The 13,016-nt window shown below is 39.7% G+C and overlaps 1 protein-coding gene across 1 annotated transcript in view; it reads left to right on the forward strand.

Moving 5' to 3' along the window:
* The window catches only part of LOC150078523 (MAM and LDL-receptor class A domain-containing protein 2-like), a 765,548-nt gene that overhangs the window by 495,855 nt on the left and 256,677 nt on the right, over positions 1-13,016 (forward strand). The window contains exon 21 of the mRNA XM_090384594.1: positions 7,842-8,023. Coding sequence (XP_090240720.1) covers positions 7,842-8,023 — 182 coding nt within the window. The remainder of the gene's footprint in view (positions 1-7,841; positions 8,024-13,016) is intronic.

Genomic DNA, 13,016 nt, shown 5'->3' on the forward strand with positions numbered 1-13,016 from the left:
AATTTGTGCAGCAGTCTTCCATGTGCAACAGTATCAAAGGCTCTTCTAATATCAAAATGTATGATATCAAAGCTATTCTTTGCATCCAATTACTTTGTGACTACATCAATATATCCAATCAAATTAGTTAGACAAGACTTCCCCTTAACAAACCCATGCTGTCCAAGCTATAATTGAATCCTTGTCTAGATGACCCTGCAATACTTCTTTAACCAGTGCCTCCATTAATTTCCATGGAACAGAAGTAAAACTAACAGCTCTCATAATTATAGCTAAGGGTTCTCTTATTTCCTTTGCCACTTCCTTTAATATAACTGGATAGATTCCATCCACCCCAAGTGCCTTTCTTGTGTTTATCTTCAACAATTTCTCCGCCACTTTATTCTCAGTTATTACACTATTATATAGCTTACTGCCAGAGTTGAATAAACCTCTGGCATTCTCCTCCCTGAATAACTCCTCACGTGTGAATCTCGATGCAAAATATTCATTCATTTAGTTTGTTAGTTACCTGAGCAGCTAACAAACAGTTGATCATCAACAGTTGAACCCTTAATTTGAAGTGGACTAATCTGATTCATCCCCTTCCTTTTAGAGTTTACATAAGTAAAGAACTCTTTGCTGTTTTTCTTTGCAGCCTTTGCCAAAGATTTCTCGTAATCTGCTGTCGCCTGCCTAACCTACTTTGTAACTTGATTACAGACCAGCTTATATCTATCATAGGCTTCTATGTCACATGTTAATTTATATGTATCCCATACATTTTTATTTTTTGTCACATGTCTAATAAGGTCCCTCCATAGCCAGGTGGGCAGGAGCAGCAGTGCGTAGCACACGCTTCTTGATTAGACAGGGGTTCAAGCCCGTGACCCACCAAATACAGAGGGTGCAGAAAGGTCAGGGAATGACCACCGCATATCCCTGAAGCAATATGGCCTTAGATGCTAATGCTCCTAAAAACCAAATGACAACAACAACAACATGTCTAATTAGTTCATCTGACATCCATTTAGGCCTAAATCTTGAACAGTATTTCTTTATTGGTATGAAAAGCCTAGTAGCTTCCAAGATTATTTCTTTGAATGCTTTCCATTTTGAATTTGCTGTTGGTAACATCATCAGTTGTTTCCACCGTATAGAAGTTAAGTACTGTCTCAGACCAGCGTAGTCACCTTTACGAAAACAAAAACCTTTCCCTCTACCCTCGATGGTAGTTACCTCTTTGGGTAAATCCCACTTCAACACACTGTGATCACTGCCACCTAGTGGTTTCTTTATCTACAGATTCTATTGATGCATGAAGAATCAATACTGATAATCAGATCAAGAGTATTACTCCACTCTAGTTGCCTCCCGAACGTGCTGCTGTAGAAAACAATCATCCAATAAATCCACAAAAGCCTTGTTAGTGTGTGATTGACCAACCCACAAATTCCAGTTTAATATCTGGGAAATTAAAATCCCCCATTATAAGACACTAATTTACTGGCCCACTTTATTTCTCTGCACAATTGTTCATTATACTCATCGGATTCATTAGACCTATAACACATACCTACTCTCAATTTTCCTTTCCCAGTGTTTATGTCACACCAAACAGACTCAACATTGCATTGCATTGTACACCAATAAAAATTGGATGCACTTCCTTAGATTTTATGTTTCTTAACTAACAGCATAACCCCTCCTCGATTCCTGTGCTGTCTATCCTTTCTGTGCACATTCTACTCCCCAAATTCCAATGCAGCACTGCTTATGTCTGTGTGACACCATGTCTCTGATATCCCAACAATATCTGCCTTTGATGTCTTGATTAGCACTTCAGCTCATCGAATTTATTAACTGTACTCTTAGCATTGGTGTACATGCAAGTATACATGCACCTGTTTCTATTCTTAGTTACCCTAACACAGCCCATATATTTATTTCTTCCACTGTGACTCCCATCAGCCCTGGAAATTCCCATTGCCTTGCTTTCCAGGCTGCTGCTCAATTATATTTCAATAGAAGTAGTAAAAGAATCACTTTTACCTCTGCCAGCGGCTACTTTTAATCTATTAGTCTGTGTATCCCTCCAAGCTAGCAGTGTTCCGACCCACCTAACTCTGCCTCAACAGCATCAGCAAATATTCTTGCACATTTTCTATTTAAGTATATCCCATCCATTTGCTGATGCTATCGAGGCAGTGTTAGGTGGGTCAGAAAACTGCTAGCTTGGGGGGGAGACAAAGTCTAATAGATTAATAGTAGCCACTGGCAGAGGTGAAAGTGATTCTTGCACTGCTTCTATTGGTATGAGCAGAAGCCAGAAAAACAAGATGCATGATATTTCAGAGACTGCTGGGAGCCATTGCGGTACAAGTAAACACATGGGTTGTGTTAGGGTAGCTAAGAATAGAAACAGGTGCAGGTATACTTGCGTGTACACCAATGCTAGGAGTTTAGTAAATAAATTTGATGAATTTGAGGTAATCCTCAAAACATCAAAGGCAGATATTGTTGGGATATCAGAGATGTGGTGTCACACAGATATAAGGGATGCAGAACTGGAATTTGAGGAGTACAACGTCTACAGAATGGATAGACAGGATAGGAAGGAAGGAGGGGTTATGCTATTAGTTAAGAAACACATAAAATCGAAGGAAGTGAAGTCAGTCGACATCGATAGACAGGGCAGTGTCGAGTCAGTTTGGTGTGACATAAGCATAGGTAAATCAAAATTGAGAGTGTGCTATAGGCCTAATGACTCTGATGAGTATAATAAGATACTGTACAGTAAAATAGAATGGGCCAGTAAATCAGAGAGTCTTATAATGGGGGATTTTAATTTCCCAGATATTGACTGGAATTTGTGGGTTGGTCACTCACACACTAGCAAGGCTTTTGTGGATTTATTGGATGATTGTTTTCTACACCAGCATGTTCGCGAGGCAACTAGAGGGAGTAATACTCTTGATCTGATTATCAGTAGTGATTCTTCATGCATTAAGAATCTGTAGATAAAGGAACCACTAGGTGGCAGTGATCACAGTGTGCAGAAGTGGGATTTACTCAAGGAGGTAACTACCATCAGAGGTAAAGGGAAAGGTTTTTGCTTTCGTAAAGGCGACATTGATGGTCTGAGACAGTATTTAAATTCTATACAGTGGGACCAACTGATGATGTTACCAACAGCAAATTCAAAATGGGAAGCATTCAAGGAACTAATCTTGGAAGCTACCAGGCTTTACATACCAACCAAGAAATATTGTTCAAGGTTCAGGCCTAAATGGTTGCCAGATGAACTAATGAGACATATGGCAGAGAAGAAAAATGCATGGGATACATACAAATTAATGGGTGACATGGAAGCCTATGATAGACATAAGTTGGTCTGTAACCAAGTCACAAAGGAGATTAGGCAGGCAAAGGCAGATTATGAGAAATCCTTGGCAAAGGATGCAAAGAAAAACAGAAAAGAGTTCTTTACCTATTTAAACTCAAGAAGGAAAGGGATGAATCAGATTGGTCTGCTGGTTGTTGATGGTTCAACAGTTGAGGATCCTGCTCAGGTGGCTAACAATCTAAACAAGTATTTTGCATCTACATTCACAAATGAGGAGTTATTCAGGAAGGGGAATGTCGGAGGTGAAGTAAACATTGGCAGTGAGCTAGATGATTTTCTAATAACTGAGAGGAAAGTGGAGGAGAAATTGTTGAGGATAAACACAAGATGGATGGGATCTATCCGGTTATATTAAAGGAGGCAGCAAAGGAAGTAAGCAAACCCCTAGCCATAATTATGAGAATTTCTTTGGACTCGGGGGAGGTACCCATAGACTGGAGATGTTAAAATGTGACCCCAAATCACAAAGGAGGATCAAAGGCTGACACAAGTAATTATAGTCCTGTTAGTTTAACTTCGGTTCCAGGAAAATTAATGGAGGCACTGGTTAAAGAAGCACTGCAGGATCATCTAGACAAGAATTCAGTTATAGCTCAGACACAGCATGGTTTTGTTAAGAGCAGGTCTTGTCTGACCAATTTGATTGGATACTAGGATGTAGTCACAAAAGAACTGGATGCAGGGAATAACTTTGATATTATATATTTGAATCTTAGAAAGGCTTTCGATACTGTTGCGCATGGAAGACTGCTGCAGAAATTGGAGTAGTGTGGAATTGGAGGCAAATTGCTGCTATGGATAAAGGGATGGTTGAGGGGAAGAAGACTGAGAGTGGTAATCAATGGACACTGCTCAACGTGGACTAATGTTATTAGTGGAGTTCTTCAGGATTCAGTGTTGGGTCCATTGTTGTTTTCTGTATTTATAAATGATATTGATGATGGTATATCCAGCTTAATGTCCAAGTTTGCAGACAATACAAAGGTTGGCAGGGTTGTTAAGGACACTACTGATGCTATGCTGCTGCCACAGGATCTGGAAAGGTTGAGCAGATGGACTGAGAGGTGGCAAATGAAGTTTAACATTGACAAATGTAAAGTACTACATATGGGAAACAGTAACCCCAAATCAACGTATCAACTCTGTGGTACTACGTTGACAGTGGTAGAGAATGAAAAGGACCTGGGGGTAATTGTGCAGGCAGATATGAAGTTCTCTGAGCAGTGCAGACAAGCTGCAAGAGTAGCTCATGGTGTCTTGTCAATAATATACAGGAATATTTCTAGCAGGGATAGGGATGTGATTATTCCATTGTATAAGGCCAGGCCACACCTTGAGTACTGTATACAGGTCTGGAGGCCTCATTTCAAGAAGGATGTAGAGCTGCTGGAACGATTACAGAGAAGGGCAACAAGATTAGTGAATGGAACAAATGGTTGCTCTTATGAAGAAAGGCTTAAGTGTTGCAAATTACAGAGCCTGGAGACTAGGCATCGGCGAGGTGATCTGATAGAGGTGTATAAGGCTTTGAATGGCTTGAGCACGCTCAATGGGATTCTTCCTCTTGCTCAGAATAATCGCCCGAGAGGGCATAAATTCAAATTGAGGAAGGACGGATGTCGGATAGATGTGCGGAAATTTGCCTTTAGCCAGCGGGCAGTCGGTTTGTGGAATGGACTTCCATCACTTGTTGTTGAAGTTGATAGCCTAAACAAATTTAAGGCTCAGCTGGACGGGTATTTTGAACGAACGGAGGGGTGAAATGGGAGTAGTGGTTGTGTGTGTTTTTTTTTTTTTTTTTTTTGGCTGATGCTGAATAAGCTTGCTTTCTTGCATCATATGCCTCTACTAATGCTAATGCTAATCCCTGTAGAAGCAGTCTCTCCTGTTAACAAGCACAGACCAGGCTGAAAAAAAATTCTACCCCTTGATCCTTGCTCAATCTTTCCAGGGCCGAATTGATCGACAAGGCTCTCATCATATACTCCCTCCTGTCGTGTCTGGGCAGAATTGCAGACACTTTCAAATTCAACCCTAATTCATGGCTTTTTTTCAACAGTGATCTATATTTGTTAAGTAATTCTGCTGGTCTCCTACCCTTAATATCATTAGTGCCAACATGTACAACAATATCACTCTTTGCGTCCTTAAAGGATGATATCTGCCCTAGAACATCATCAACCTTTGCCCCCCCCCCGGCAGACATACCCTGGTCCTATTCCATCTATCCTTTTTTGCACAATATTTTTCCTGTTTCCCTGACAATTGAGTCACCTACAACAACTTGTTCCTTTGGGACCAGCGCATTCTGCCTTGGGGGTTGTCAATTTGTTCCATGATTTCATGTGTAAGCTCTGGCATTGATGTGGGCAACTGAGAGCTTGATGGGCTCTCAATTTAAATCCTTCGAGGGCATCCACCCTGTCTCTCAAGCTCTCATATAAGCCCATAACAATGCTAAGTTTGCACCTGATTTCCTTGCACTCCTTACACCATGCACACACACAAAGACAATCCCCTTGGCAAAATCATGTCCCATTCCTGATTGCTCCACAAACATCAAACAGCAGGGCATTTCAATAGACTGTGATTCAGAGGACAACATGCCCCCCTCAATTCTCCCCCTGAGCCACAGCACTTCCACTAGTTAAACCTTTTGCTTTGCTGTTCTGGTCTCAGTCATGATTTCTTTTCAAGTTCAATAAAATTCCAATACAAAATATAACCTTAAACCTATATCCCAATGCAGTTATAACACTATATATATGTATTTTGGTAACGAATATTATCTCTGAATTATGTTATATGGTTTTCTTATCCCCTGTCAACTTATATGTGTTAATTTATGATTTTACATTTGTAATAACTAGGTCGCTATATTTATTTAGTTAAAAAAATACAATTCAATTGACAATGAAATTTAATAAGATTAATAAATTTTACTGATTAATTGATACTGCTTTACTCGCTATCTAGTTTTCCGTTAAACCTTACGCTAGCACACAATGTAGCATATAACGATGGCGGCAGGTTACTCTACGGACGTGAGGTATTATTTACTTTCCAAATCGCGCTATTTAAATTCAAAATAAAGCACAGAGCTTGACTAGGTCTATAAGCTAATTATAGAAAATAATTTAATGTAACATTTAAGTCAATAAAGCAAAAAAAAAAAAAAAAAAAAATGTTTATGTAGTTCCTTGTTTCTGCAGCCTGTGAGCATTTTTTATGGCTTACTAGTTCCCAGGGAACTATTGGGTCACAAAATATGGTTATCAGAAACCTTGTAGGCCAGTGGCATTACTTATGGAAATATATTACATATTTTCACATAAGTATGCATAAAAATATGCTGTCTCATGAATGTCAACATTTATGAAGGTTAGTTCAGCCAAACCGATGATATTCCAATTCACGTTTTCTAATTCCTTTTCCAGCTCTAATATCCTGTCTGCACCGATGAGCGATCTTACATTGTAACAGACCAAGTTCTGTTTCCATGCATGATAGCCCGTCATATCCAGAGATTCTTAGCACCCTCTGCTTCCACTCTGATCCTCTCGCTTCCGTAACAGGTGGAGTGAAAGCCGCTGTGGACTAAGGGCCATTTGTTTCGTCCTGCTGTCATGTGCTGGAGGGTTTGGTCTTTTCCTCTTCACGCTGACCAGGCATCCCAAAGAGAACCACTCTGCTCGTTCGTTGCCCCTAAGTCACGTAACAGGGCTTACCATCAAGAAGGTGTGTACGAGTGGATTTTAGGGAGGCAGGCCAACCGGACTTCTCCTAAATCTTCTGAAATAGATATTGGATCCATCAGTATTTTAGACTGTGTGTGATAACACACACAAAATGCCTGTTCCCCTCTAAGCCCCCTCTAAGTATTTTCTTTAAGTATCATTATTTCTGTATAGATTTATGCTGTTAACCTGTGAAGCTGCTGGTAACACTTTTGGACGGGGGACACATAACAAAACATGAAAATGCTTCCTGTGAGGGACCACTTTGACATGCCTGTACTACAGTATCAGCACTTCACACTCTTGCCTTACTCCTAGGACACCCATCCAATGTAGACAAGAGTAATACTATTTTTACACAAAGTAAATATGCTTAGCTGAATCTGAATGCTACTTATAATAACATACAAGAAACAATATATGTTTTTACCTTTATAAACAGTATTTTTTTATTTTTTTAATTAGACCTGGACCATAGTTTCATCAACTGTGTGCTCCAAGTTCCTAATGTGCCACAAGCCAACGATGAAGACTTGTATTCCTCTTACAGCTTATATATTGTTCCCGTTTGATATTATAGTAATAATTTAAAAGCAGTGGAAATTATTGGATTTGGAGTTCTTTGGAAACAGATTTGCTTTCTCTCTCTCTCTCTCTCTCTCTCTGAATTGATATTTTTAATAATTAGCATTGTTTTTTAACTATATGTATTTTTTTAGGTCATTACCTCTATGCTTCATATCACAAAAAGGTTGAGCATTATTCCACAGCTGCACACTTGCATTCTCTAACGTACGTGTCTTCAGGATCAATGTGTAAATTGTCTTTATGGTATTTTATGGGAAAAGATGGAAACAATAATTTATCCGTAATTGCTAGATATGCATACAGAAGTGAAAAGGTGAGTTGTGTATTAGCACATACTATGAACTAGCAAATGATTTAAATCAAAAATGATGATGCTTATTGACTATTCAGATAGATCTCCTTTCAAATAGTCTCCTTGACACTTTATACACTGATTCCAATGCTTCTGTGGGTGCACTTCTGATTGGCTTATTTTTTTGGAATTGCTTACTGTTCCTCTCATGTTCTGAATAATTTCCTCAGTCTTAACAAATCTATGACCTTTTAAGGGGACTTTAAGCTTCAGAAAATGCACAGGGAGATAAATCCAGTGATTATGGCAGATTGGGTACCTCAGTGATGAACTGCATCTCAAAAAATACTTGAATGGAATACACCAAATGTGTAAAGACATTGTCATGATACAAGTGACAGTTCCTTGAAACCCACTTATCTGGCAGTACAGATAGCTATGCAGTCACCATCAATTGGGTCACTGATAGGTTCACCCTGTTTTGACCACGTAGGACAAATTTATAAGTACCAGTGCTCTGTAAGTCAAAAATTACTCCGCCAGATCATTACATTTAATTTAGCAGTGTAAATATGGCAATATGGCAGTGTAAATATATGTGTTACAGCCTGTTGTTTCCAGGTGTAAAGTGAATTTTAAGGTCTCTCTCTCTCTCTCTCTCTCTCTCCTTACTGCTAGAGTATACTAGCAAATAAAGTTTTCCTATTTGAATTTTGGTATTCTCATTTAATTTCTGTAATTTAGTATTTTCTTCCTTATCTCTGTGTATTCCTGTTTTGTGTGTGGGTCCCTGGTCAATTTTTTGGTCCATTTGCCTGTTTTGCTGGATGAAAAAATTGATGCAAGAAAGCAAGCTTATGCAGCATCAGCCAAAAAAAAAAAAAAAAACCCACTTCCACTTCACCCCTCTGTTCGTTCAAAATACCTGTCCAGCTGAGCCTTAAACTTATTTAGGCTATCACCTTCCACTACAAGGGATGGAAGTCTGTTCCACCAACCAACCACCCGCTGGCTAAAGGCAAATTTCCGAACGTCTATCCTACATCTGTCTTTCCTCAATTTGAATTTATGCCCTCTCAGGTGATTATTCTGAGCTAGAGGAAGAATCCCATCAGCATTGAGCATGCTCAAACCACTCAAGGCTTTATACGCCTCTATCAGATCACCTTGCTGGTGCCTAGTTTCCAGACACTGTAATTTGCAAAACTTAAGCCTTTCTTCGTAAGAGCACCCCATTGTTCCATTCACTAATCTTGTTGCCGTTCTCTGTACTCGTTCCCGCAGCTCTACATCCTTCTTGAAATGAGGCCTCCAGACCTGTATACAGTACTCTAGGTGTGGCCTGACCATTGCCTTATACAAGGGAATAATCACCTCCTTATCCCTGCTGGAAAAATTCCTGTATATCATTGACAATACTCCATGAGCTACTCTTGCAGCCCATCAGCACTGCTCAGAGAACTTCATATCTGCCTGCACAACCACCCCCAAGTCCCTTTCATTCTCTACCACTGTCAGTGTAGTACCACAGAGTTGATATGTTTCTTTGGGGTTGCTGTTTCCCATGTGTACTACTTTACATTTGTCAATGTTAAACTTCATTTGCCACCTCTCAGTCCATCTGCTCAACCTTTCCAGATCCTGTTGCAGCAGCATAGTGTCAGTAGTGTCCTTGACAACCCTGCCAACCTTTGTATCATCTGCAAATTTGGACATTAAGCTTGATATACCATCATCAATATCATTTATAAATACAGAAAACAATAATGGACCCAACACTGAGCCCTGAGGGACTCAACTAATAACATTAGTCAACGATGAGCAGTGTCCATTGATTACCACTCTCTGTCTTCTCCCCCTCAACCACCCCTTTATCCATAGCAGCAACTTGCCTCCAATGTCACACTGCTCCAATTTGTGTAGCAGTCTTCCATGTGCAACAGTATCAAAAGCCTTTCTAAGATCCAAGTATATAATATCAAGGCTATTTTTCCCTGCATCCAGTTCTTTTGTGACTGCATCATAGTACCCAATCAAATTGGTCAGGCAAGACTTCCCCTTAACAAAACCATGCTGTGTCCGAGCTATAACTGAAGTCTTGTCTAAATGATCCTGCAGTGCTTCTTTAACCAGTGCCTCCATTAATTTTCCTGGAACAGAAGGTAAGCTCACAGGTCTATAATTGTGTCAGCCTTTGATCCTCCTTTGTGAATTGGGGTCACATTTGCACATCTCCAGTCTATGGGTACCTCCCCTGAGTCCAAGGAAGCTCTCATAATTATGGCTAAGGGTTTGCTTACTTCCTTTGCTGCCTCCTTTAATATAACTGGATAGATCCCATCCACCCCGGGTGCCTTTCTTGTGTTTATCTTCAACAGTTTCTCCTCCACTTTACTCCCAGTTATTTCAAGATTCAACTCTAGCAGTAGCTTACTGCTAGAGTTGAATACACCTCTGGCATTCCCCTCACTGAATAACTCCTCATGTGTGAATGTCGATACAAAATATTCATTTAGTTTGTTAGCTACCTGAGTAGGATCATCAACAGTTGACCCATCAATATCAAGTGGACCAATCTGATTCATCCCCTTCCTTCTAGAGTTTACATAAGTAAAGAACTCTTTGCTGTTTTTCTTTGCATCCCTTGCCAAGGATTTTCGTAATCTGCCTTCGCCTGCCTAACCTCCTTTGTAACTTGGTTGCATATCAACTTGTATCTATCATAGGCTTCTGTGTCATGTGTTAATTTGTAAGTATCCCATGCATTTTTCTTCTCTGCCATATGCCTCATTAGTTCATCTGACATCCATTTTGGCCTAAACCTTGAACAATATTTCTTAGTTGGTATGTAAAGCCTAGTAGCTTCCAAGATAAGTTCTTTGAATGCTTCCCATTTTGAATTTGCTGTTGGTAACATCATCAGTTGGTCCCACTGTATAGAATTTAAATACTGTCTCAGTCCATCGTAGTCGCCTTTACGGAAGCAATAACCCTTCCCTTTGCCCCTAATGGTAGTTACCTCTTTGAGTAAATCCCACTTCAGCACACTGTGATCACTGCCACCTAGTGGTTCATTTATCTGCAGATTCTTAATGCATGAAGAATCACTGCTGATAATCAAATCAAGAGTATTCCTCCCTCTAGTTGCCTCCTGAACATGCTGATGTAGAAAACAATCATCCAATAAATCCACAAAAGCCCTGCTAATGTGTGAGTGACCAGCCCCCAAATTCCAGTCAATATCTGGGAAATTAAAATCTCCCATTATAAGACTCTCTGATACACTGGCCCACTCTATTTCCCTGTACAGTTTCTTATTATACTCATCAGAGTCATTAGGCCTATAACACACTCCTACTCTCAATTTTGATCTCCCAATGCTTATGTCACACCAAACTGACTCAACACTGCACTGTCCAGCGATGTCGACTGGCTTCACTTCCTTGGTTTTTATGTGTTTCTTAACTAATAGCATAACCCCTCCCCCCTTCCTATCCTGTCTATCCTTTCTGTAGACGTTGTACTCCCCAAATTCCAGTTCTGCATCCCTTATATCTGTGTGACACCACATCTCTGATATCCCAACAATATCTGCCTTTGATGTTTTGAGCAATACCTCAAATTCATCAAATTTATTTACTAAACTCCTAGCATTGGTGTACACGCAAGTATACCTGCACCTGTTTCTATTCTTAGCTACCCTAACACAACCCATGTGTTTACTTGTACCGCAATGGCTTCCAGCAGTCTCTGAAATATCATGCATCTTGTTTTTCAGGCTTCTGCTCATTCTAATAGAAGCAGTGCAAGAATCTCTTTCACCTCTGCCAGTGGCTACTGTCAATCTATTGGTCTTTGTCTCCCCTCCAAGCTAGCAGTTTTCCGACCCGCCTAACACTGCCTCGATAGCATCAGCAAATATTCTTGCACCCTTTCTATTTAAGTGTATCCCATCCCTGTAGAAGCAATCTCTCCTGGCTAAAAAAAATTCTACCCCTTGAGCCTTGCACAATCTTTCCAGGGCCGAATTGATCGACAAGGCTCTCATCATATACTCCCTCCTATCGTGTCTGGGCAGAATTGCAGACACTTTCAATTTCAACCCTAATTCTCGGCTTTTGTTCAACAGTGACCTGTACTTGTTAAGTAATTCTGCCAGTCTCCTATTCTTAATATCATTAGTGCCAACGTGTACAACTATATCACCTTTTGTGCCCTTAAAATATGATATTTGCTCTACAACGTATCAACCTTTGCCCCTGGCAGACATACCCTGGCCCTGAGGAATACATTTTTCAAGTTATTTCAAATATCCTTCAAATAACATTTCAATATAAGCTATGGAAATGGCACTTTGCCTAGTAACTTTAAAAGTTAAATTTATTATCTTGTGTTTGTAAAAGAGTTCAAATAATATGTACCATGATAGTTTTTTGCCACTTTTCACACCCTCGGAAAAGTCTGGGTTTAAATCTTGTTGGAAGAAAGATTATACTCGTAGCTTATCTTATATAGTGGAGGATACTTAATCAATGGTACACTTTCTTTATTTTACTAATTCTGTGATTCCATTTTAACTTTGACAGTTTGAATAACAATTCTGTTGTTGAACGCTGTCGAGGTTAATGAAATCTTAGATTAGATTAGTATGGCATCTAGATTAGCATAACTGTGCACTGTGGAAATTGTAAGAAAAATTATCAGCCTGAAGTTCTGATTAGTATACACTAGGCCAAGGCTGCCTAACCTATGGCACTTATACAGATTTTTTGGGCACGCAGAATTCAGAGCATCCCAAAAAAATTGAATCAACTATTGGACAGTTTTCTTTAAGGTTTGTTGAGTTCAGAGAATTGGAAGAAAGTGCAAAATTCATTAAGTTTGCAGACAGTGTAAAACTAGCTGAACTGAACCTGAAAATGTTTCACTGGATTGACCTGGATGATTTTGAGATGCAGTTGATTGATTTCCAGAGCAGTGCAATTTAGTGGGAAAAATTTATCGACCTAAAAGC

Source organism: Mastigoproctus giganteus, chromosome 11, assembly GCF_048544385.1.
Source record: "Mastigoproctus giganteus isolate SK-2022 chromosome 11, ASM4854438v1, whole genome shotgun sequence".
Classification (NCBI taxonomy): domain Eukaryota; kingdom Metazoa; phylum Arthropoda; class Arachnida; order Uropygi; family Thelyphonidae; genus Mastigoproctus; species Mastigoproctus giganteus.